This window comes from Colobus angolensis, unplaced genomic scaffold (genome assembly GCF_000951035.1).
Source record: "Colobus angolensis palliatus isolate OR3802 unplaced genomic scaffold, Cang.pa_1.0 Scaffold2, whole genome shotgun sequence".
Lineage (NCBI taxonomy): Eukaryota > Metazoa > Chordata > Mammalia > Primates > Cercopithecidae > Colobus > Colobus angolensis.
Window position 1 is genome coordinate 99557 of NW_012115154.1, and position 26764 is coordinate 126320.

At 49.3% G+C, this 26764-nt stretch overlaps 1 protein-coding gene across 2 annotated transcripts in view; it reads right to left on the reverse strand.

The window, feature by feature from the left end:
- Positions 1 to 2473: 2473 nt before the first annotated feature.
- Positions 2474 to 26764, reverse strand: part of PLXNA4 (plexin A4) — a 516386-nt gene continuing 492095 nt past the window's right edge. For both annotated transcript variants that reach the window (XM_011941209.1, XM_011941210.1), the window contains 5 exons: positions 25603 to 25793; positions 24190 to 24359; positions 19512 to 19724; positions 11983 to 12133; positions 2474 to 9596 (listed from right to left, as the gene is read on the reverse strand). In XM_011941209.1, the coding sequence (XP_011796599.1) occupies positions 9501 to 9596; positions 11983 to 12133; positions 19512 to 19724; positions 24190 to 24359; positions 25603 to 25793 (821 nt within the window). In that variant the 3' untranslated portion in view covers positions 2474 to 9500. The remainder of the gene's footprint in view (positions 9597 to 11982; positions 12134 to 19511; positions 19725 to 24189; positions 24360 to 25602; positions 25794 to 26764) is intronic.

Genomic DNA, 26764 nt, shown 5'->3' on the forward strand with positions numbered 1-26764 from the left:
CTCTCTACTAAAAATACAAAAAAAAAAAAAAAAACCTGGGCCTGGTGGCACACACCTGTAATCCCAGCTACCTGGGAGGCTGAGGTACAAGATTTGCTTGAACCCAGGAGGTGGAGGTTGCAGTGAGCCAAGATCATGCCACTGCACTCCAACTAGGCAATAAAGCAGGACTCTGTCTTGGGGGAAAAAAATCAAAGATCTCATAGTCTAACGACCACAAAAAGTAAACGATTTCATAAGATGTTAGATATTTACTTATTTTGCAATGGGTAAATGAGGCATTATTCTAAATTTGTTATTAAAGCTCCAGGATGGGCCCACTCTTCTTTGTACAGTATCTGTTTTGTTTTGTTTTGTTTTGTGAGATGGTGTCTTGCTCTGTCCCCCAGGCTGGAGTGCAGTGGGGCGATCTCGGCTCACTGCAACCTCTGCCTTCTGGGTTCAAGTGATTCTCCTGCCTCAGCCTCCTGAGTAGCTGGGATTACAGGCGCCTACCACCACGCCAGGCTAATTTTTGTATTTGTAGTAGAGATGGGGTTTTACCATGTTGGCCAGGCTGGTCTTGAACTCCTCACCTCAAGTGATCTGCCCACCTTAGCCTCCCAAAGTGTTGAAATTACAGGCATGAGCCACCATGCTCAGCCTGTAGAATATCATTTTTATGACTAATGATAACACTGCATGCATGTATGAACCTACATAGCATATGGGGTCTTTTTCATTTCAGTTGTCTAAATCGACCTGCCCCAATCTTCTGGGCTTTGTAGTACAATTAGAACCATCTTTATTCTGTGGCTAAGTAAACAAAATACAAGAGAAGCAACCTGCTCAAGGTCATGGTGGTTGGTTCTGACAAAGTTTAAGCTCAAATAGGTAAGGGAATCTGAGGCCCTGGTGGAAACTTCGTTGTTCAATCTCAATGTGCACCTTCAGGGTGACATCACTGTCCCCACCCAACCTGAGTCTTTATTTAGGAGAAGGGAAGAACATCTCCTTCCTATTCCTGAACTATACTTTCCTTGTAAGCCTGATCTACTGAGAGAAAAAAAAAAAAAAAAAAACTACCACTCTGGTTGATTTCAATCCATTCGGTTTGTTCTAGGTCTTGAGGCCAGGGACCTCGGTTTTCCCTCACAGGTGCCCCGTCCATTCGAGAGTCACTCCACGCTGTACATCGTCCTGTGGCGGTGCTGATGGTGCCTCCAGAGGCTGTGGCTTCTCCATCTCAGACTGAGGGATGCTCTCTCCTCAGGAGCTCCTTAGTATCTCAGAAGAAATCGCCTCTGGAAGGTGGGACAGTGCTGAGGGCAAGGCCAGGAAGGACCCTTGTGGACATTCCCCAGGCCACTTCCTGACCCTTCTCTCTGTGCCTTCAGGGGTCCCATCCCGGGTGAATTCTTCCCCATGCACATCTCAGGGTGTGAAGGCTGGAGGGGCCTATGGGTGGGTGGGTGGGTGGGGGCAGCAGGGAGACGGGAGGGTGGAATTTGCCTGAAGTTTCATCAGCAGTTGTGCCCCTAGCATCTGCCTCACCCCTCCCCCTTGTCCCCACCTCGCACTCCTCCTTCCTTTCTTGCTTCCCTCCTGAGTCTTCCCCTTTCCATGTTTCTGCCTCCTGTTCTTTATCCTGCTTCTCTCCTGATTCGCTTCTCTCGTGTCTTTTCCTTTGAATAAGAAGGACGCTGGAATATTCATGGAGTCATTCAGCCCACTGTCCTCCACCTGCTGACCCGAGGCTTAAAACGTGGACAGATCTGCCCAAGGTGGCCAGGTGAGCCAACAGCAGAACCTGCAGAGGTCCTGGTTCCTGGGCCAGGGCTCTCTGTGTCATACCAGCTGCACTGGCTCCCCGCCCCCCACCTCTGAGCAGCGTGGGCCTTAGATGGGCGTGCAAGGCAGGCAGCAGCATGGGCTCCTTCCTTCTGGCCCTCCTCACTGCCACCCTTTTCATTCTCTTTTTCTCCCTAACCCACTCTACCCCAGGAACACAGTTGGATTCAAGATCTTCACTCTCCATCAACATACCAGGGGAAGTGGGGGCTGATAGAATTATTGGTCACAAAGGTGTCGCTTGCCAGGAAGACCTAAAGCAGAGATGGCAATGCTTGTGTCATCCCCAGAGCCAACTCTAATGGGCAAGTAGCAAGTTCCTGGAGGGCTGCGTTGAGAGGGATTCTGGGACTGACTGGGCTATGTAGGAAAGCGTTGTCTTCTGACAGCACTGACTCATAACATGTTTACTGTCCCTGGCTTGAAGTGTTGCCACCTCAGGATGGCTGCCTTGCAACTGAGAACAGAGTCTTAAGTAGAAGGATGCATCTCTGGTGGTTGAGTTTAGATGTCACACAACTGCAGAGAGAAGGTGCCAGACATGTGTCTGCATGCTGGAAGCTGTTGCCATCTTATAGCCAGCCTTCTCTCCCAGCCCCTCCCAGCCAGCCACATAGAGAAGGACCCAAAATCCCAAACTGTGTTTTTATTATTTTTTAATAAACTTTATTCTATATTACAAATAAGTTTTTTTTGTTCTGAACTGCAAAATAGGAATGCCTTATATTTACATACACAGGTATACAATTAATTATAACAAAGGTACAGAAGCTTGCCTTTACCAAGTTACAACTGGGCTCCAATTTAAATAACATAGGTTTCCTTTTTAAAAACTTTTTTAAATCTTTTTTTTAATATCTTACTAGGATACTCTTCTTTAAAAATCAAAACCAGAAGACCCTCTTCTTAGAGATCTCATCCACATATATTTGAGGCTCATTTTAACACTGTTGTCTAAAGATATGTTTTGCTTTGTTCTAACAAAGGGCCAGTGTTCGAGGTGGGAGCTTTAGTTTGAAACAGAAGTGTGGGATGGGGCTGGAAGGGGGTGGCTGGAACAGAGATAACCTGCCCTAACTCCTCCAATGGCTTCTCTATGTGACTCAGACTCCTGCCGGTTCCTTAAATCACCCAACCATCCTGTTTCTTCCTTTCTCCTCTAGCATTGGAAGCTCAACTCTGGGTCATCTGGCCGGGCCAAAACCCCTGCATCACCCCCACATGTCGGCTCACTGAGCCATTGTCTGTTGCGGTACCCTGGAGTTGCTGGTTGCTATGGTAACTCGGCAGGACCCTGCTGGAAGAGATGGACTGGCCCCTACATGCTAAAGTGGGAAGGAGGGCAGCAGCATCCAATCCTTCCTTCCCACCTCGGGGCCTGGGGGCCTGTTTCTGCTCAAAGCAGCCAACACGCGACTAAGCAAAGACTGCATGTCTCAAGGACACCAGGCCAAGGTAGGGAGTGGTGAGGGGAGGGTCGTCCATTCTAAAACACAAAATCATTGGTTTCCAAATGGAAACAAGATTATTTGAGGTAAGCTAGCTTTTCATTGTAAAGAACAGAAGGTCTAGCAAGCCAACAAGCTAACGAGAACGTCGGGGAGGGAGAGGGAAGGAGGCGAGAAGATGAGCAGGTGTATCCCATCTTCATCCTGTGCCTGGATTGCGACTGACCTCTGTGCATGAAAGCATTCCTTAGTCCTGTTTGGTGAAGTGGTCTCAGTTTCTTAAGTGCCCTTTGGGTTGCTCTTTAACTGTATCCTCTGTTTTAAATTCTACTCTTGTGAGGGAGCCCTTCCAAAATGTGCTTGAGTCAAAAGATCAAAGATACTAACAAAGGAAGTTCTAATTCCACATAAAGAAATTGGTGGAAGATGAGCTGCATAGACCAAGTCTACTTACTTTTGCAATCCTGGCGGAGGGAAAACTTGGGTCTTCCCATGACCCATCCCTAACAGAGCCTCCCTAAAGTCTGAGGAAAGCTAATAAGAGATATATAGGATTCAGCAGTACCAGGGGCAGCCCAGAGAGCCAAGCATAGACATCAAAGGGGGTGAGGTTCCCCCAACCCAGGATTTTCAGCCTACCTCACTACCTCTGCCAATACAAACAGAAAGTTCTTTTTGTATATGAAGGATTTTGTTTCGTTTTGTTGAACTTTGCTTTGCTTTCTGGTAGTCACCAGTCTACTCAAGGAATTTAATTAGGATCCTAATGAGTATGTATTTCTTTTACAACCAAAAAATTCTATGTATTTTTACAACTTGGATACTCCCTCTAATAAAAAAATAATTTTATGGGGGAGCAAAAATTTATAGTATTAAAAAACCTCTCTCTTGCATGTCTGAAACTTTTACTGCAGTAGATTACCTTCCAAATGAGAGGAGTGGTCATTTAGGTTTCCTGTCGAGAGCATGCCACCCTCAGCACCATGAGGAGAGGTTTGCAGAGTGTGCCAGCCTCTCTTGAGAGCTGTGTCAGTGTTACCTGGGGCTGTGTCTCAGCCCCCCATTCTGTAAAACAAGGCTCTTGTTTCCTATACAGAGAATGCCTGTAGGGTGAGGTGGCAGGAGGAGGGAGGAGAAGGACTCCATCTGTCAAAAGTGTGGGGAAGCACCAGGAATAGCAGCAGCCATGTGAGATGCCACCCCTAGCATTGTCCTCATCCAGGGAATGTCCTGACCCATTTTTTTTTTTTTTTTTTTTAATGCGGGAGGCTCCTCCTGTCCCCTGAGGTTCTCCTCATCCTCTTGTAAGTCATGGGTTTTGCTCCCACCAACCAAGTAATTTGGACTTAACATCCATAGCAGGGCTCCCTTCTTACTCTCAAACTCTTAAAATATACAAACAAAAACCAGACAACTCCAAAATCCTAAATAAATGGCCTACAGTTTTGTTTTGTTTTTTAAAGGAAGAGGCTGAGGGGTCAAGGCCTCCCAGTCACCTGTCCTGAGAGCTGGCAGGAAGAGGGGAAAAGGCCCTTGATGTAGACGAGGACCAGGAGGATGGCTAGGGGAATTTGGGGCATGGGGAGAAGCCAGGGCACTGAGCTGCCTGGGGTGGGTCTTCTCTGGGGGTCAGCTGAGCTCCTGGAGGTGAGTCATTCACAGAAAGACCCCTTGATGGCCTTGAAGAGTTGGTTGGGGCTGCTCACTGGGTTCACTGTTCCTGGAAGGAGCAGGGGAAGTTCCCGGAGAGGAGCATCTCTGGGCCTTGTGCCTGCAGAGCACCTTCCTACCTGTGTCTGTCTTTCCCTCACTGCTCAGCTGTCTGTGAGGTGGGAGGTTTGTCCTTGATTGATAATACTGGCCCTACGCTTGGTTAAGTATTTGACTTCACATTACTGTGTCCCCTTGGTCCTGGGAAAGATGACAGATGGAAATTGAGCTTTTCTTTTTAGGTCACAGAGGGTGGTGCTGAGACCTGGGCTCATCACAGCCATCGTTCACGGCTCTGGAAACAGTGGTGAGGATGCCTCTTGCAGTGGTGGTCATTTGGGAAGTCATTACTTGTGGATCCTCAGATGGGGACCCATAGGGCCTTGACCAGATGAGGGAGCATCCCCCCATAGCCAGGAAGGCAGCTTTGGGTGGGGTGGGACGGGGCTGGGGCAGTCACAGAGGGCTGGGCTGAGAGGTCTGAGCAGCTCCTGTACTCAAGTGGATAAATGGCCCTGGGACAGAGGCTATGCGTGCAGGAGAGACAGGGTGGAATGGGGAGGGACAGGGAGGATGCTCGTGGCAGGAGGAACACAGGCAGAAGCCAGACATGCAACGGGAGACACGGGTACTGGGGACCTGGTTGCATGGGGGAGGTGGAGATGCTGGGCCAGTACATCAACTGTCACTCCTGGTGGGCACAGGTAGCTGGGCCTGAGGGGACCAGGTCAGAGACCTTTCCTGTGGGTAACTCCTGCTTCTTCCTGGGAACAGTTCTGGACAGTCTGCCTCAAACTTTGGGATTTATTTAAAATGACTTCTCTTTCACCCGTAGCTCCTTGCAAGCACCCAAGCTCACTTACCAGGCTGTGGGTACACAAGGGGGCAGCTCTAGGGGCTGACTTTGGGTGCAGGGGTCATGCTGCCATTGGAACGTACCTTGGCCTGTGGGACACTTGGGTTATCCTCTGTCCCCAAATTTAAAACCATATTGAAAGAAGGCAAGAAAATATTTTCCTGAGGAAGTAACTGGCCCAATGGCCGCCTTCACTTAGTGGCACTATTATTTGCAGCTACCAAGAACTGTCAGGCTCTCTCCTTATGGGGAAGGACAAAGAATGGGCAAAAGCTACATCTGGGGGACTCGTGCCTGGGAGAAATGACCAGCCTACAGCTCTCTTTCTTGTCTTCCTCTACTTATTCCTTAAAATTTAGGACCCCACAAAGTCCCCTCCTTCCCTGCTACCTTAAGCCCTTCTCTCTCCAACATGCAAAATCCCCACCTAAACTTTGTCAGTGATTTTGATGACTCAGTCTGGTACCTTTTTCCCTGGGAGGGTACAGGGGGTGAGGTGGAGGGAAAGGTGAGGGAGATGGCCTTTTCTCTGCCCAAGACTCAACAAATTAACTTTGCCTAGAGGGAGGCCATGAGGGGGCCTCCACCCACAGGACCAAGTTGGCCCAATTCCTTTCTCTGGGAGCCTGCAAGCCACCTGGGTAGATATTTGCTCTGCCATGGGGGGGAGGAAGATCCCTGGGGGAGTTTGGGAAATAGGTTTGGGTGGCGGATGGGCGGGGCAAGAACAGCTTTTTGACAATGTTGCCTGTCTTTGCTTTTAAATATATCACATGTGCACAAGAATCCAAATGGAAGAAATGGAAAACAAACAGCAAAAGAAAACAATTTTTATAAGCAAGATGGGCTGTGGCTCTGGATACCTGGCTCGGATTTCTCAGTCCCCAAGCAGGCCACGGGGACTGTGGCAAACAGAGCGACTGAAACAACCCACCCACCAATTAAAGTCAAACCGGTCCCAAACCCCTCCCCAGGAGAAGTAGGGACAGCCAGAAAACTTGTCTGTCCTTGTCTCCTCTTTCTTCCTAACCTTTCTATTTCTCTGAGGTGTTTGAAGGTTTTCTTATAACAAAAACATGGAAAAAAAATAAAGTCCTGTACCGCAAAAGTAACAATAACAATAATCATCTGGTAAAAAATAAAAGCTTCAGCAGAACTGTTATGTCTTTTTTTTCTGCTTGTTTTTTTCTCAACTGTGCAAAAAGAAAAAACGCACTCACTCATACACACGTTCACACACGCAGCTTCCATCCAGCAAATCTGTGTTAAATATGTTCGTGTCTCTTTCCTCCCCAACCCTTCATATGTGCAAAAATATTTTAGTGACTGAGGTACTTCCTCAGACCGTCTTCCACATGCACCCTTTCTGGCCTTCCAGGCCCCATAACTTCTTGGGAGGGAATAAAATGATCAAGGATAGAAAAATCCAAGCTTCTCCACCTGGTACTGCACTTGCCAAAACCTTTGGTTATTTTTTTCCTTCCTCTTCCAATGCATTGTTTCCCATTTTCCTCTTCCCGTTAGGTTGCTCGTGTCTTTTCCACCATCTGTCCTTTGCGATGTCACATGATGCCCTGTGCCAAGGTCCAGGCCTCGGCAGGTGACCACCCTGATTTCCTATGGACAAGTGACCTCTCCTTCCACCCACCAGTTCTCAGCATAGAAAGTAAGGGTTGAAATGTCCTGAAGCTGCAGGATGAATGGATGAGCAAGGGGAAAGAGAAGAGGAACACCAAAAATCCTCCTACAAAGGACAAGGAATCCTTTTGCGCTTTCTGCCTACACCTGGGGCAGACATACACACACGCATGCACATGCGCTCACACACATGTGCACATATTCATATCCAAAGGGGCAAGTGTTCTTAAAAGTACCGGATGCTCCATGGACTTTGCTGGAGATGGTGTGGTTTCTTCCCCAAGTGGGGCTCATTCTGAGTGGGTGACAAGGAACGATGTCTGATGTTTGGGGAGTGAAGGCAAGACTGTGAATCCTTCTCCTCAACCTCACCTAAGATGATGTTTCTCCTTGTCTCCTATAGTGGTGAACAACTCCAGAGCAGAGGTGCCAACAGAGATTCCTGCTTAGGGTGGGAGACCGGACCAGACAGCACCTAAGGTCTCCTTCGGATGTAAGGTTCCTAAAACCCTCCATTAGACCATTTCTCCCCATATCCTCTAACTTACCTAGTATCCATTTCTAGGCACACATTTGCCTGCCTGGCTAAAATGGTGCATCTGTAGATGTAAGAACAGATGGGGAGATGGATGCCAAGGCCGAGGTCATTTGTATGTCCCTCTTCTCAATTCCAGCCAGGCCCATTGGCTCGATTCTTTGTCCCTCCCAGACCTGACAAGCTGGAGGCTGAGGCTGGCTGGCATTTTGGGTGGTCTCTGTGAGGCTGTGCTTAAGTCTGTTTCTTTCAAGGATGACTGCTGAAGAGATGAGGAAGGAGAATGATGAAAGAGACAGCTGAGATGTTGACGAAATCATTCCCAAAGAGGTCTGGACAGCCCAGTGACAAAGTCATCTACATAGCAATGGTACCAGATTCTGCAGAGGGAACAGGGACTAGGCTGTTGGCCCCAGCCATCTACGGAGTTCTCAGGAAGGATGGTGGGGATGGAGCCATGGAGATGGCTGGAGGTAGAATCTCCTAGATGCACTCTGCATTTCATGTTGACCCTTGATGAAGGGTGACAAAGGAGGGTGGAGATAGATGCTTTCTCTTGACAGCACTCAGGGCTCTGGTAATGGACTAGACCTATGATTATGATTGTGACTCATTTGAATTTGGGGGTAAATGGAAAACAACAAATTCTGCTTCCAGGGTAGACGCAACTCTCTTTCCTTTTCTCCCCCACTGTGTTACATTTCTGCTGCTAGGATTCAGATGAAAAGGTTAGGAGCATCTCCATGGTGGAATGTAACTGCTATTCTTTCTCCTGCCTGGCTTTCTACTGGCGGGGGAGCAGGCAGGGCAGGCAGGTCCCTCTAGAGACCTGGAAGAGGACAGGAAGCCTCTGGACGCCATCCCAGTGAGGGAGAGGGAGCCTCAAGGAGCACCTCCCAGCTGCTCACACATGTCCTGTTCCAGCCACATGCAGGAGGTGTGGCTTTTCTTCTCACAGCTGCAAAGCAATCAGACCACTGGCTGAACCACTGGAGATGGAACTGTGGGAACGGAGAGCCAGGCGATGTGAAGATAACACTGAACTACTTCCTTGCCTCTTCTCTAGGCCAAGGCTCAGACCGAAGCGGCGCTGCCAAAGTGGAAGGCGACGTAGCAGCACAGATACGTCCCCTGTCCTTGGCTCCTCATCCTGCTGCTGACACGCACAGGGTCAGGAGCAGCTGGGAGAGAGAGGCCCCTCTGACATCTTCTGGTCAGTTCCCTTGCCATGGGCCTGGTCATTCTTGGACTAACTGAGGGTCAGTGGCTTGGTCCAATTGTGTTGGCAGAGCAACTGGAAGAGACGAGATCCAGGAAGAAGGGAGAAACAAAGAGGCAGAGAGAAAGAGAGAGAAAGAAACAGCGCTGCTCAGGGGATGCTGCTGATGCCAGTTGGAACTTGCACTTGGTAAAGATGATAATCTAGACTGAGGCACGGCTTGGTGTGTCCCCCCCCTCCAGGGCGGCCCTGGAAGGACGGTTCTCAGCTGTCTAAGCTCATGAGGGTTATGACTTGTTCTAGTTTGTAGGCCAGTTTCTGCTTCCCACACTGGTCATCGTGGTCCAGAGGTCCAAGGATCTGTGGAAGGGCCAAGAACGGGGAGGTTACTTGTTCATCTGTATAGGTCTGTGTTCTTAGGAGGCACAAAGATGGTGTGGATGTGGTCAGAAGCCCAGGAAGTCACAGGCATGTGCAGGGGCACACTGGACACTGCTGGGTAGGAGGAGGCCTGGGCAGCACAGGTGGGAAGGTGTGGCAAGCACAGTATGTGGGCATCAGCATGGCAGTGCGCACAGGATGCCAGCACACATGGTCATGTCTGAATGACTGTGCATTCTACTGGCTACAAAAGATGGCAGACAGAGGGCAGAAACTCTGCTGAAGACACCTGTGCCGAGTTGCTGCAGTTACCTGCAGGTTAGACAGCAGCTAGTTCCATATCCCATGGAGATGTGTAGTGCTCAGCATGGAGCCAGAATGTGATTTCATGGATGTTAAGACATCCCACCCTTCCTCCCATAGAAATAAAAATCCTCCCCATCAGCTCCCTGGGGCCCCAGATTCTACATTTAGAAAGTCATTTGTTTTCACTTTGCCTGTTAAAAAACAAATATCACTAGAAGAGTAAGACTACAAGCTTTCCTGGTCATTAACACCTAATGGATAATGTCTACCAAAGCCTTTTCTGAGGGCAGGCAGTTAGCAGAGGACAATGACAGCCAATAATTGTGGCCCATAATGAAAAATGTGTTAGAATTTTACTCAGACTCAGGAGATGAGGGATTGAGTAAAGGCTTTTCCAGTTTCTAGCTGGGTGATCTGAGGCCAAACAGGTAACCTGTCTGAACACTCAACGTCCTCAACTGTTAATGTAGGAATGACCAATCCACCTCCAGGGGACAGGATGTCAGATAATACCTGTGAGCACCCTCAACACAAGGCTGGCCCTGCCAGAGGCACTAGACAATTGGGTGGAACCTACTGATGTTGCTGTTTGAGGGGGCAGGGATAAGAAGGGAGGGTAAGGGAATGAGAAGGAGGCTGAAGGCTCAAGGGAGGCACCCAGGGCTTTGGATTTCATGACCCGGTTAATGTTTCTTTAACTGGGGAGGCAAGATAGAGCTGGCCAAAAACTGTCATTTGTACACACCATCATTTCATAAAGATGGGTTATTTAAACACCAAGATAGACAGTTGTACTTGCAGACTAACAGAGAATCTTTTCTGAGATGAGACGGTTGGAAGCTTACACTGGTGCACACTACAGCATCCTTATTACGTTGCATTGCCACAGACAGGGGAAAACTCTGTCCCAGACCAGTACTCAGCTGCAGACTGCCATCAGGGTCCCTCCCCTAACGGAGTCAGCACTGGCTTTCCCATGAGTTAAGGGCCACGGAATTAGGCTGTTCATGGCCTGCAGGACTCCAGGCCCTGGACCTGCTGGGTCTGCTTCTTTAACCAGGGGTTCCTGGACTCTCCTTAAGTAATGAGGATGGGAGGAGATAGAGAACTCGGGGCACGAGCTTCAGCTTCTCTTACTACCCTCCACTCAGAGAAGGTGGCTATGCTGCTGCTCAGATGCAGGGAATTTGGATTCCAAGGATGGCCAGGCCCAGGGCAAGAGAGCGGACTAGAAGCCCAGGAAGACAGGCCTCCTCTTACCCAGCAGTGCTGTGTATGCCCCTGAACATGCCTGTGTCTTCCTGGGCTGCTCCCTTCCTGGGCTTCCTGGGCTGATCAGAAGATGTCTGAGGGGCCTCTCTCTCCAAGCTGCTCCTGGCCCCATGCATAGCCAAGAAAACTTCCATAGCACCATGGCACCGGCCAGAAAGAAGGCCTTGTCTACAGTGGCAATGACCCCGGGTGGGGTTTTCCAGTGAGGGAACACAACAATAAAAAACACATTATATTTCTCCTGTTCTGTTCTGTTCTGTTCTATTCTATTCTATTCCATCCTCTATTCTATCCTATTCTATTCTATTCTATTCCATTCCATTCCATTCCATTCCATTCCATTCTGTTTTGACTCACTTCTGTTTCATTTCTAGTCTATTCTGTTTCTATTCGAGTCTACACAATATCATACCATACCATGCCATTCCATATAGCCTGCCCATAGGAGTGGAGAGGTGCCTGTTTAAAGAGAGTTAGATCACAGAGAGATGTGGAAAACATAAAAAAGAAGAAATACTGGAGAGAAAATAAGAATTAAAAAAGACAATATAAAAGAAATAGGTACTTATTTATATATCTAAGAAGCACAGGGATGAATGCAGAATTTATGGGATGGAGAGTTTCTAGCATTCCAGCCTTTGGAACACAGCCCCAAGTCCCCAGTGGTGGTTCCCCCAGCAGAGATGGAGGTGTCTGTGGCGATGTTCTCTTACATGGAGGCATGCAGGGTTGTCTTCATTCTCTGCCCCCTTCCATCCCAATGGGCCTGGAGCAGGGCAAAGCTTACCTCTTCGCTGTATTTGCCCACGTAGGAGAAGATCTCTGAGAGTGCACTCATGGTATTGAACTCATTCATGTGCATCCGGGACTGCTCAGCCAGGTATGCGTTCATGTCTTGGTCGCTGATGGCTGGCATCTTCCCTATGTCAGAGTAATACCTGCGGAGGGATGGAAGTAGGGAGAAGCTGGAGTCATGCATTTGGAGTAGAGGAGAGATGGATGTTCCCAGCACCGTGTCTGGGGCCATGAGCTGAGCGTGCACTCCAGGTAGTGGGTACCTGCACTGTGACCACCTGGGGACCACTGTGGTCTCTCTCTCATCTGGGTTGCTGGGTCCAAACCAGGAAGAACCCTCTACAGCTCTGGATACAGGAGGCATAGAGGGAAGGGATCTGGGGAGTGGCCAAGACATTGTCTAAGGGCAGACAGGAGAGGAACCAAGGGCCAGAGGGGCCCAACCTCGGGCATGCTCTTTGCTCTCAGCTACCACACAGAGAGGTCTAGACTGTCTTGAGTTTCTCTAACGCCCCTTCCACAGATGCAAGGGATCTCCTCCAGCAGGGCCCGAAGGCTCTTCCGAACGGTTGCTCTTCTCCAATGTCCTCCACTCTCTGGGGGCTCAATGGGAGGAGGCAGCGCTGAGTCTGCTAGGGGAGAGACTGGCAGAAGGCAATCAGTCACTGTCACTTGCAGCTGTGCACTGCTGTCAACTGGTTAATTAGATGCCAGCATTTACATTTTTAATTTCTGCAATTTGACATTTTATGCACCAAACCCCAACTCCCCCGCCAGAGGGGAGTTGTGCAGTTTCTTAATGAGGAACTGAAAGGCCTCAGTGCCCCCAAAGACAGCCACTTCTTACCCTCTCCTATGCACTTTTGGGCTTGTGGACTGCATAAAAGAGAAGTAACTACAACGACAGGAGGGCATCATAAACCTCAAAGCCTTGTGGTGGCCCGGCTCAGCCTAGCCCAATCCAGCCCATGCCAAGTCCCTGTGGCTGCCATGCTGGAGAAAGTAAACCTGAAACCTAGGATCAGAGGGGATGGGGGAGGACAGTCTCTAGGGCAGGGATTAGGGTGCATCAAGCAAGGCACCTAGGCACCAAGTTTAAGGAAAGACACTCACAAGCATTGGTGACAGTGACAGACCCTGGGAGTTCTCAGAACTCGAATCTTGGTCAGAGGCTCTGGGACAGTCTCCCCCTGTACCCCAGCCCTATCCTTCACTTCTCCAACCCGGACCCCTTCAGTCTTGTGCTATTTCCCGGACCTCCAACTGTTCCCATCAGTGCCCAGGAGGTGAGTGAAGACTAGCAGAGATGGTTTTCCTGTACTGTCCCAGTCATCAGCTCAAGGGCCTGCAATGGAATGACAGCTCAATTTGCCCCACAGCATCCCTGGGCTAGTGAGGGCTGGAATGGCTTCCCTGCTCTGAGTGGTACTGGGATTGCAGATCTGTTGTTCTGTCTGAAAAATGGGGAGGCAGAGGGAAGGAGATGACAGCTGTGCTCCCTGGCAAGGGAAGGGGCTGGTCAGAAGGGACTCCCCTGGCCACATACCAGACATTTTGCCAACTGCTTTGTTGAACTGGCAGCATTTTGGCTGGGCAGGAGCCTGAGACAGGCAACAAGGCCAAGGGTGTAATAACATGGCCTTTCTCAGAGCAGCCTGGCTACTCAGACAGGCCGCCCTGCCCCTGTCTCATTTGGATTTCCATCCTTCACATCTTCCATTCCCCGCCCCTCTTCCACCTTCAGAACCCCCAGGGCCCAGTACCCCTTCCTGTTTCATTTTGCTTTCTTTGCTCCATCCCCAGAAGAGCCTGTTCTCTTCAAGGCCTATCACCCGCCCCAAAACACATCCTCAGGTACCTTAGGACACAGGGCTCTGAGTAATTTAATGACATTCCAGGTATACAATTACAGCGAGACTCGATTCACTGTCACCATTTCTGGAATGCAATAAATGCCAATGTTCCATTTTATAGTGGGAGACTAGAGATTTCAGTAGTAGCTCCCAACCTTGCCATTCCCAAGGAGATTTGTGTCACTGTCCCCTTAGGGATCCCATGTCTACCAAGCAAGATAACGTTTGTCAAGTAAAGGGCTATCTTCACAGGCTGTATTGGTAAAAAGCGTGAACAAATAACCTCACTCACTTTTGGTACCATGGCCAGCAGCCAGCCATGCAACTCTGGTAACTCAGCTGAGTTCCAAGCTTCCACCAGACAGGTATACTCTGTCACCTGTACACAATCAGAGCCTCTGACCAGGTGAAAAACCCAGGTTCCCGTGGAAAGGACATAACCATCACCAAAAGCAAAGACTCCTGTTATTTCTCTCACCAGCTGTGGAACCTATCACAGTAGGCAGGCGGCTCTGTCAGGCTTTTTGCAAACAGTGCCAGGGACCTTCTTGCTGCCTTTATAGTCCCTGAGGTGTAAGGAATCCTAGGTTAGGGGCCACCGTGTCTGCAGTGAAGGGACCATTGCTAGGGGAAACAACAGAAGCCCAGCACTCTGTGCCTTCACAGTGGCTTGCCTCATGGCAGCACACTAAAAGCCCTATCCATTTCCCCAAAGAGAATATCTAGAAGTATATATGTGTGTGTGAGAAAGACAGAGAGAGCTTCTGGGGTGGAAAGCAGGGAGTGGAGAGTAGGATAGGACAGGGCTGGGGCCCTGACCATCTCATCTAGAGTTACTGGGTGACGTGCCTCTCCTGAATATGCCATCCTCTCTGCGAGGTCAGGTCCTTGCTGGGCAGCTCCTGTCTCTTTCCCGTCGCCTTTGCACTGGGGAGGCTGGATCAAACCAGGGCATGTCTGTGGTCACACACTAGTGACAGGTGGGCCAACTGCATGACCTCATCTTCAGCAAGTTCTAAATCAGCTGAGCTGAGTGGCCACTGACAGCCCAACGTCTGTGGGTGTGGGGCTTAAGTCTTGCTGACAGTCTACCCTGTTTTTGATCCCAAGTCTGCCTGCTGCTAAGTGGTCCCCTCTTCTCTGCAGGGCTTTGCCAATGCTGTCTTGACCCCTCCTGCTCCCCTCCCCCACTCCCACTCCCTAGTAAGCACCTTGTGCCTGATGCCGACTCATGTGGTACTACCTCTGCCGGGTGAACCTTGCTTCCTTCTCGCTCCTGTTTTGCTGGCCCCTGTGCTGGGCTCCTCCACTGGGAAGCCTTATTGATTGGGAAGAACATAATTAAGCCCTCTTAAGGAACTTTAAACAAGCATTCTCATCTGCTGGCTGTGCATTGAGGAAGGGAAAAGGGAGCCTGGGACCCTGTGCTTGAACTCGCTCCTGTGGGCGTTCTGCCTGCAAGTGAGCCCATCTCCAGGAAGTCCTTCAGGACCCCTCCGAGCTGTCCCAAGCCTGACCTGCTAAGAAGGAGCTGGTCCCACCACTGGCCTTCCCTGGTTCTCTTTGCTGACCTGCTGACAGCAGGGAGGAGGCCAGCACCCCCGAGGTCCCAACATCAAGCCTCTGGGGGAGGCCATAAAGATCAACACCCCACAGGGCTGCATCCTCCACTGTTGGCCAGTCTGCAGGGTCCTAGTCTGTGGATTTCTATGGGGTAGTGGGATGCCAGCAGAAATCCTGGGCCCAGAGAGTGACCGTATCTAATACCTGCCTTTAGGATAGCTCTGTAGTGATTGGGATGATGGTCTCCAGTGCCCTAAACTCTTTGGAAAGAACACAGTGTTGGCATCCCTCCACACACCTCGAGGATGAAGATGCAGGAGTGAAAGATATTTCCAGCCTGATGCTCTGATATCCCCAATATGTACCTTTCAAGAACCTGCACAAAAGTCTTTTCCCCTGTGAATCACGGGAGGGTCTCTCTAGGCCCAGCAGAAAGAGGCCCCACACCCTGAGTTCCCCACTATGATGCTCGTGGGGTCTGCTGAGCATTTGTCTGTGTGGTCTCCCTGACCACAGGAGCTGCAAAGAAAGGGTCAAGTTCAATGCATTTCAAGTACCCAACTCACTCATGATGGATACCATTAATGTTTGACCCATGAATTAATGAATATGTTAATGAAATGTCTATATCTCACCTCTAGTATTGCTCCCAGGGTAAGCTGTCACCATTTTATGTATTTGACTGGATGATTTCCAGAGGAGGCATATTTAAATATTTAAAATTCTTAACCTTTTTCGTGCCATGACACACATGATAGATGACATTCAAATGTGTGGCACATTCTAGTCCCAAACCCCAGTGGCCTGCTCTGACTCCATTATACTTACTTCTTAAAAGCTGACTGATGGCAAGTGAGTGAGGCCAATGTTGCTGCAAGAATGATCTTTCAACTCTTCCAAGTTAAAATCGGAAGAAATCACTACTAAAGTGTGCAACGTATTGCTACTGGTAATGACACAAAAACTACAACTGATCACAACACACCACTTCATAGTGATGACGCTGTTGGGTTTCATCTGTAAGATAAGGGTAGCAGTTAACTGCTAATTGGAAACCAACAGACTCTTCTCCCTTTTTCCAGATTTGGCCACAAGCAAAAGTTCAAATTCTTATATGAGGGGAGTGAATACTAGAAATCCACAGTGGGTCTACAAACCACCATTATTACAAGATACTTGGAGGCAGGAATGGGAGGGGAGGATGGTGGGGAGATGGTGGGAGGGAAGACAGGTAGAAGGATGGGTGGGAGGAGAGATGGGAGAAGAGATGGAAAAATAGATGGCAGGACAGGAGCGAGAGCAGGTGGGAGGATGGATGGGAGGACAGGCAGGAGGATGGGTCAGAGGATGGGTAAGAGAATGAGTGAGAGGAGAGAAGGGAGGGCAGATGGGAGCATGGTGGGAGGATGGTGAGAGGATGGGTGGGAGGATGGGCTCAAAGATGGGTGAGAGGACAGGTGGGAAGACTGGTGGGAGACTAGACAGAAGGATGAGTGGGGGATGGGTGGGAGGACAGATGAAAAGATGAGTGAGAGGCTAGATAAAGAATTTCTGGAAGACTCAACATACTGGCAGAATCATCTCTGCTGTTCAACCAAGAGTTATTGAGGCTTACTGAATTTATATGCTTCCCTTTTTCACCTGCTCTGAAGAGAGGACCAGGCAGGGTAAGCCCTATTTTTTAGTTGTGATGGTACAGAACGCCTTCCCCAAATACGTGCAGGGCACGCTCCACAGCAGTGAGCCTCTAAGTTTGAGTCCTGGGAGGACTGTCTCCATTTGACCAACAGCAGGCAAGCAGATTCAGAAGTGAACAAGCCATGGCCAGGTCACTCTACCATCATCCTCAACTGCAGGCTGTCAATGTCCTTGGAATGGGGAGGTGGGAGATCAGGCGTGCTGTGGTACCAGGTGAGGTCTGCCCTGCCAGACTTTACTTTCCGCTCAAGGGAGCCAGACAAGCTCGGAGGATGACTCCTCTGGGAATGGGAGTGGACTTGTCCCTCCATCAACAAGTGAAGCAGCACTCTGGGCTTGACTTCAGCCCTGTCCGTGCTGTTTTCTTGATCTGTCTGTCTTTGTACCCTGGTCCCGGAAAGGAGAAAAGATTTGGGGCCTCAAGTGAGTGAATGACTTTCTTGAGAGTGTCAGTGGTTGCTAAGAAACAAGCGGGATAAGAAATGGAAACCATCAAATCACTCCTAAAAAATAACCCAATGGACTGAGTTTACTTGCGACCTGTAGCAGCTGCATGGCACAAATCTCATTGAGCGCCAAGCAGAAAGGAGACCACTTGCTCAGCCCATGCATGCATGAGCCTCAGCTCTGACTACGCAGCCTGTTTCTGGGAAGTGTCCTTTATGCAGACACTTCACAAATGTTCCCAGCCCTTCACAACCCTGGTTCCCCCCTCCCCGCCTGGGGCGCTATCACAATGACACTGTGGCACAGGGATGACCAACAGCCCAGCTGCTGCCTCTTTGCCCTCTCTCTGCTAAAGAATTGGCTGCCCACACGGGAGGGGCTGGAGGGCCCGGTCCTGGCAGCTCTATTGTTGGAAGAGTGAACCGCTGTCTACATAGCAGGAGGTGAGAGCACATCTAGATGACTCAGACATAATCAGACACTAGGACAAAAGAGTTAGTTTCCTTTCGGACAGCCGAGGTGGCATGTCCACCACCTGCATCAATAGGAAAGGAGGAGAGGGTATCACAGAGCAGAGGGGACAGGGAAAAACAAAATCAAACCCTTTCAGTGACACTAATGCACTGAGGTGGCCAGGACTCTACGCCCTCTTAGTTATTTCCTTTTTATAAGGGAAGGCAATTTTCAAGTATAAAGACAGAGGCTATCTCTATCACAGGCAAAATGATAAAGTTCATTTTGTCACCAAGTCAAGTACACCTTCTGAACTCTTTTACTCTTCAAAAAGGCACCAAATCTGAGCTTCCCTCTAGGTTTCTTATATTTAAGCTACTTGGAATAAAGAGAAAGTCTAAATGCAGGACTGCCATGTAGAGTTGTGCAGGTTACTCACTGCACAAAGGTACTTGGACAAGAGGACGAGCTAAGGCTGACAAAGCCCATCACTCAGCAAACCACACACTCGGTGTGGGGTTACCTCATTCTGTAGGAAGGGCCATCTTTCTTAAACCATACAGAGGCACCATATGGGTTGGCAGAGGTCCTGTCTGAAAGTAATACAAAGAAGTAGGAAGGTTATTTGGGAGTCAGCTAAGAGGTTTGGGATCTAGTTTCATCTTAGTCCCTTAAATCACCTTGGGCAGATTACTTAGCCATTCTGCATGTATGTTTCTTCACCTTCATGGCATAAAAGGAGCTTACAGTTCCCGTCCTCTTCCTAGTACAGGGCTGCTGTGATGAATAAATAAAGCTTCAGCTGGTTGCTTAGTTCAGGTGCTTGGCGTATGGAGCTGATGCGGCTCAGACAAACCATTAACCTTCTTTACCATGAGTCAGCACCGCCCTAGGAAGAGCCCAGCCCTGCAGCTCACAGGGGGACCTTCAGTCATGAGAGCTCTGCAGGACACTGGGGTTTGATCACAACACTGCAAGATCCAGCGCATTAAGAGCTCACGTGAGAGGCAAGGGGCTGGGAGAGTGAGAAGCTGTTCAGACAGTGACAAAAACATCCCCACCGAATGCTGGGAACTGCCAGCCAGACGGGAGCATATGGGTAGAGGCCTCCAGCCTTTTCTGCAGCAATGATGTAGTCTGGCCCCTTGAAGTCTTATGATGACAGTTTTTATTTATTTTTTGGGGGGTGGGAGGTGAAGATTAGAGCTAGGAGCCACATCCCCTCTCTGGGCCTAGAAGGCATTTCAGCCACTAGGCTCCAGGGGCTGTTATCCAGGGAAGCTGAGCTACCATAGCAACCTCTGGCCACGTTTTCCTAATCTGGTTTCCGGGGACAGGAGCACTGGGACGTGGGGGTGTGGGTGTTGCAGTGGCAGGATCAGGATCAGGCTTTGTGAATGACTCATCTGGAAGTGCAGCTGGTTTTTGACGGGGAGGGGACCTTTTGTGGAGGAAGCTGCTGGCTCCAGCAAGGGGCCCTGACTTGGCTCCATGGCCCAGCACTCACCTCTCCACCCAGTTCTTGTAGCTGGGGATGTCCTTGGCATACAGCAGCTTGTTGGAGGGCGAGTCCTTGCCCAGCCGGTGCTCTGACGTGGAGCAAGAGTCCATGAAGGTCTGAGCCACCACAGAGAGGCAGGCGTCTGTGATGCTGTTTTTATGGATGTCAAACACAAACTGCGGGTTCTTGATCATGTTGACCCAAAACCGCAGGGGCAGGCTGCGTGGAAGGAAGAGGCAGACAGTCAGGGGAGACGGTGCAGTGGGGCTGCAGCGTGGGTAGGAGGGGTCTCTGGAGAAGGAGAGAAGCCTGGGGAACTAATAGAACTTAAGAGCCTTCTCTATGCTGAGGATGGGATGTGCCCAGGAAGGGAGATAAGGCAGGTCTGCAGGGCCCCAATTTACCTTCCAGGAAACTGAGAACTGCCAAGGCTGAATAATTCATCCGGAGATATAATCTTGGTAGGTACTTTGAGAGGACTTGATACCCAGCCTTGGTGGCAGGGCTCATCATCTTCCCTTTGGCCTAAAAGGCAGCTTTGATGTGTGTTATAAAGTGGAATGTCTAACTCTCTATCTGTCTGCTCCTAAGCCTGATACAAGAGTATCCAGTTGGCAAACTTTAAGGAATTGCTTGGAATCTAGGCTTCGTATCTGACGCTCTGCCATCTACTGTATGACTTGGCAGAAGTCACACCCTTCCTCCCTGCCTGGGCCTCTGAGCCTACTCCTACTGGGGCTGAGAAGTACAGTGTAGCTGACTGGACTTTTCATTTCTAAGCTGGCATGCTTGAAAACCCACATTCACCCACCTCATGGGCCCCATCGTATTCCCTCCTTCCCTTCCCTGCTTCTTCCGGTTGGCACCTCCTGCCCACCAGGAACTGTGCTTGCAATTGGGGATACAGTGATGAATGAGACACATCCTCTGATCTCGAGAAGCCTGCATTGTGATGGGTTCATGGAAAGGCAGACATGAAACCGACTACATGCCGGGAGGACTGTTGGTGCTAGGACCAGAGATGTGTAGGGTCCAACATGGGACCAAGGGAATCATCAAGTCTACCCAGAGGGCAGTGTCCAGAATGCCTTCACGAAGGGGGCACTTGATGGTGGGAGTTTTAAAACTTGTGTCTTTCTTTCTTTCCTTCCCTTTCTTCCCTTCTCTTGCCCTGCCCTGCTCTGCCTTGCCTTGCCTTCTCTTTCTCTTTCTTTCTCTCTCTCTCTTTCTTTCTTTCTTTTGATGGAGCTTTGCTCAGTCACCCAGGCTGGAGTGCAGTAGGGCGACCTCAGCTCACTGCAACCTCAGTCTCCCGGGTTCAAGTGATTCTTCTGCCTCAGCCTCCTGAGTAGCTGGGATTACAATCACCCATCACCACACTCGGCTAATTTTTATATTTTTAGTATGATGGGGTTTCATCATGTTGGCCAGGCTGATCCTGAACTCCTGATCTCAGTTGATCTGCCCACCTCGGCATCCCAAAGTGTTGGGATTACAAGGCATGAGCCACCATGCCAGGCCTGTGTATTTCTTAGCAGGGTGAGGCCTGGAGGAATGGGGTGGAGGATGGGTTGCACACAGGAAATCTGCATCAACAAAGACAAAGAGGGAAAAGTGTGCCCTGCAGTCTGCTACTGTTAACCTGTTGCTTAAAGTGTCCCAATCCTGGGACACTGGGAGACACTGCCTTCTGCCCCTTTTGGCTGTAGCCATCTCTGTGGGCTCTAATCCTACGGCTTCCAACCAGCCCGCTGGGACGCAGGTGGGAAAGAGGACTAGGCACCATGCAAGGGATTGCTTACTTCCTTCCCTCTGCTCCCACTCCTGCCTCCTGCCATTTCCCCTGATGTTTTATTGTTGTTTTGGTGGTTGTTCTCACTGATGGTAATAGTTAGAATGTTCATTATGTGCTTGGCTTGCTTCTTAGAACTTAAACTCTTTGAATTACATCATTTCAACAGAACCAGTACAATATTTCTATACTTGTTCTATCTCCCAGCAGCCAGCAGGTACAAATAACAAATTTAATACAGGAAAACCTAATGCTCAAGACTGCCAATCAGTCGAAAAGGATCTATTAAGTTCCTACAAAGTGTGCAGGGCGGGACTCAGGCAGGCAGCATTGAGGTCTGACAATGTTTGACGGTGTTTGCTCCATCCCTGGAAATTTCTAATAGGAAATAATGGGATGGTGTCCAGAAAAACTCAGAGAGCCACAACACCCAGGTGAAAGCAGGGGTCACTCCAGCTGCCCAGGCTTCATGACAGCTGGGGTCAGAGCCCTGAATGGAGGACTCATGACTTCTCAGCTAACGAAGTCTCTGTTCACATCTTCCTGTTGTTCCGGAAGTTGCACCCAGGAATAGGGACTCTGGGAGTCCACATTTGCTCTGCTGGTTTTTCCTCCCCTATGCTCTCTGGTCCTCAAGCCAGGTTTGCTGACAGGTACAGCAAACACAGAAGCCACAGCACCCACCCGAGGCTCCCGCCTAAATGAAATATTAGCATATTATTAACATTAGTGGTGGCACTAATCTCTGGTTGATTGCAGCCTCTCAGGCTAAATGAGCAGGAGGTTTATTTAAAAGAGAAGAGGTAGGGAACTGTGGAAGAAGAAGGTCGGGAGAGGGTGGGTTACACCTTGGGCCAGGAATAAAAAAATAATCACTTTTCAATCAGAGACAATTAACTCCAAGTCAATATGCAGATCTTAAAATTCCCAGACCTACTGTGTCTTGCTCAGCATAGCAACACATCAAGTCTGGGTTGGGGGAAAGTGTCCTTTGATGGGAGAACTTGAGCCTAGCAGGACTGTCTACTTCCTGGGGTTTCCTTTGCTCAGACCTGAGTACTTGGAAGAGCTGGGATCCAAGAAGGATGTGGCTCTACTCCAAGGACATTATGGCACCCCTGGGGGTGTCCTCACCCCAGCAGGAGGGACGGGGTGAAAACAAATGGTTTGGATACCATTGTAGGTGATATTCCTGCAATGTGCTACTAAAAGCAGGTAGAAATGTTTAGAAAGACCCAACTTTCTCCAGCTAGCACCAAGATAAGTTCTGGGCAGAGCCTTTTTTTTTATCTCCTGAAGGCTGCTAACATTCAATGGAGGCAGTAAGTAGGAAGACTCACTGACAGAAGCAGATTGGTAGGCTGGGGACATGCCCCACTGAACAGTTTCCAATAGTCATGCCAAGAAGTCTAGAAGTCTAGGAGAGTTAAACGCATCTTACCTAGAGGCAGGTCCTGGGAGATATTAGACCCAGCACAGCTTTCAAAGGAGGAAGTCGCATCACCCAGTTTTGCTACACTGAGTGAGCAATCTAGATTTTTGAGCCTTATTTCAGAAAGTTTGGAAGAACCCCGGGATGAAGGTCTTCTCTCACCAGGAGTTAATGTGTGAGCAAACCCCACGCTTCGGTCCTGTGGTCTCAACCTTGGTTCCTGCCTGGTTTTTCATATTCAGCAGGGCTAGTCTCTTCTCCCGGTGAAGAGGATGAGGAGCCAGAGCATACCACATTTAACACAGCTTTGGTACCAAAGCTTGACTTCTGCCTTCATCTGTGCATTGCTTTGGGGCCTGGGGCTAGGTGCCAGGGTGCTTGGCTGAGCCCTAATGCCTTGCCCATCCTAGCAGTTGTCGGTGCTGGGCAACAGGCCCACACTGCCTCAGAAGAATGATCTGGGGAAGAAGAGCCTGGGACAGGCACCATGGAAAAGCTACAGGGAGGCAGTTCTGGAACTGATGGGACAAAGGATAAGCCAGCTTTGCCTCAGGTAGAGCTCTCAACCAGAGACCACCTTGGCTCTGCATCTCATCAATAATTGCTGAGACCCAGCTTTTTGCAAGGTTCCACACTAAGTGCTGAATACTGATGTGAGATCTTGAAATTTCAACCTCAAATACAAATTACTCACAAGTGAAAGGAAGGATGCTCCATGCTAAAAGGACAGAGGGGATCATAGAGGAGAACACCTAGAGTGTCAGTTAGTATTTGGAGAATCCTGTTGTCTCAAAGGAAGACATAGTGGTTAAGGGCAGGTCTCTTCACTACACAGAGCTTGGAAAAGGAGGTTATGAGAAGAGAGCAACTGCTTGAACAGAATAGGAATGCCCTTTGTTCACCTGATTGGTTCCTAGGTGTGTTTCAAAAGTGCTTGCCAGTCACTGTTAGACATTGCCCTTCTAAGATCCGGTTGCACATGACACATCCTCCATCTTCCATAGCATTTGTCCCACACCAGCAGACTTCCTTGCCTCTCACCCTCATCTGTCAGTTCATTGAGGGCTGGGGCCATGTCTGATTAGCTCATTATCCTCAGTGTCTAGCATAATCACTGGCACCCAGGAGGTACTTGGATGGGTGAGTGTCCTGGCCATGACATTTGGCATATTATTTCTTGCTTCTTCAGCTGGTTCAATAAATGTTTGTTAACTGACTAAGTGATAGGAAAGAAAGATGCACAGACAGATTTTACTACAGGGAAGTGAAAGAGGGAATGAGCACAAAAATCTAGGAAGAGTGGATGGGGAGGACCAGAGAATGTGCCTGCTCAGAGTCCCTGCTGATGAAAACAGACTCTGGCCAGCCCTTCTCCTTGAGGCCCAGAGTCCCACCACCATGGACTCGAGGCTGGGTGGCCTCAGGGCTCCTGATGTGCCCCCTGCACTCCCTTCACTCACCAATTGCTCTTCCAGGTATGGCGGACGTGTGGGTCATGAATGCCATGCTTATCAGCCTGCTCATCCAGGAAGTCAAACATGTACTTGATGGCCAGGGGCAGGGCAGAGCCACGGTGTGCCGTGCTGAAGATGGTCTCAAAGAGGTCATCCACAAACTTCTGCAGTGTGCCCTGGAGAGGTGGGATACGTTCAGACACAGCTCAACTCACGTAGTTCTGAGGATGGCTTTTAAAACCTGCCTCACAGACCTAGGCAGGGGAGGATGGTATACAGTCCACTTCGCTTGGGTGAAATTGGGTATGTCCATGCATTAAATCATTTTTCCCACTTCATTTGTCTCTAACAGCTTTAAATTTCCCCTGCACATGGAAAAGAGATATAACACTGATGACTGGACCTACGTAAGGCTTCCTCTGCCAACAACACGGTTTGGTTGACACCCTCTGGCGGTGTTATTTTAGCACTTTTCACAAATGCTAATGAACACTCACTTGGTTAGAACAGACAAACACAATCTGCTGGTTTTGTTTGGGCATTACTCACACTGGCTAATGAACAGTGACTCACTTGGCTCTGCACAGAGCTGAGCTGAGCCCAGTCTCAGGAGTGAAAGACTAGCACTGCAGGTAAGCAATGTCCCCAGAACCAGGATTACAAATGGTGCCTGGGGTCAGGCACAGTGGCTCACACTTGTAATCTCAGGTTTTGGGAGGCAGAGGTAGAGGCAGGCGGATCATTTGAGGCCAGGAGTTTAAGACCAGCCTGGCCAACATGGTGAAATCCCACCTCTACTAAAAATACAAAAAAAAAAAAAAAAAATTCAGCCAGGCATGGTGGTGCATCCCTGTAGTTTCAGCTACTTGGGAAGTTGGGGCAGGAGGATTGCTTGAACCTGGGAGGAGGAGGTTGCAGTGAGCAGAGATTGCACCACTGCACTCCAGCCTGGGTGACAGAACAAGACTCTGTCTCAAAAACAAAAACAAAAAAAAAAAATAAAAAAGAAAGAGAAAAGAAATGGTGCCTGAGAAGTCACTGATGGAGCGCTGACTTCCCCCACTTGAGATTGTAGAGGATACCCCAGAGAAGAAACCATTCTTTTATAAGGCATGGCAGAAGAATGTGAAAAGAGGCAGTCAGAGTCTCAGCATTTCAGAAGGGCATAGAGAAGGGATAGAAACAAATCTTCAGATTGCATGCCAACACCGATGTATTGGTGGGGTTTGCCTGGAGCGCTGGATTGAGAAGGATTCTGAGGTTCGGTACAGGGGCTGATCAGCAGTGCCTCCTGGGGTGGATAATAGAGCCGGCACCAGCACGAATGCTGGGTACTGGCTACTCTGGCATTTCTGTGGGCTGACAAAGTCCCTCTCCATAGCCTCCGGGCTCCCTGCACCCAGTTCTCAAGTCTGATACCTTAGTGGCCAGGAGTCGGGTCAGGTAGATTTCAGACACCATCTTGCTCCCCCGGTCCCCCTCCTTCTGGTCTCCGTGCTCATGGTTCTTCACTAGATGCCACATCTTGACTCCACTCTCCAGGTCAGGAGTGATCATAGGTGTCCGTGAGCGGAGGCTGTCAGGGCTGCCCGTGTACCGGATCATGTTTTCTGCCGAGGCAAGGATCACCCCCCAATGTATGTGAGGCCACAAGGCCTTAGCCCATCACCTTACCATGCATCCCTCACTCTGATAGAAGCCAACGACTGTCTGATTGTTCCTGCCATTGGCCGGTGCTGTCACCTCGCCTTGGTTTGGTGCATTCCCTGAAACTGGGATGCCTTTCTCACCACCTCCAGGAAACTATCTGTGGCTAATTCTACCCACTCAGATCTCCCCCTCCTTCCTGTACTCTGCATCGTGTCAACCCTTAATTATTCAATTTGTAAAAAATATAAGCCTGTACTTTTTTAATGCTTTTCCTTGTTAGAGTTCTCAAGTCATGTCTCAGGATGAGTTCTGTGCAGCCAATTAAGTACACACTTAAGAGCAGGTAGCCTGTCTCCCTTAATAACTGCTGATTGGATGAGTAATCGCCTGGTAACCTGCTCACCTTCGTCTGTCCTCCCCTCTGGCCTGTGCCAAATTATTCCTGTTTATTTGCTGAAACTCCTACCAGTGATTGTGAAGTGTTGCGAAATAAGTACTGAGTGGGAAAATGAAATGGCGGTCCTACTGTATGCAGGAACTATTCTCTGTATTCATCTATTTATTATCTAGAATGACCCTGTTCAGTCAGTAGATTTTTCAATCTCTTCTTCTGGTAAATAAATAAATAACCAAGGCTCATAGTGGTCAGATGACTAGCCCCAAAGCACACAGATAGGGCAGAACAGGGCTCCTTCTGGCTTCTATCCCACCTCCAGCACCCTCTCCCCACCACTGCAGAGTTTTGCACCTGGTCTGTACCTGCACTCCACTGCAAAATAACAGTGGCTCTTACAAATCATTTAGCCTCTGTGCACCTGAGTTATAATGTACTAATCTGCATAATAGGGGGAAATAATAATTATTTAATTCACTAGATTGTTATGAACATGATGTGAGATAATAGCTATCACACAAGGAATGGCATCTTACA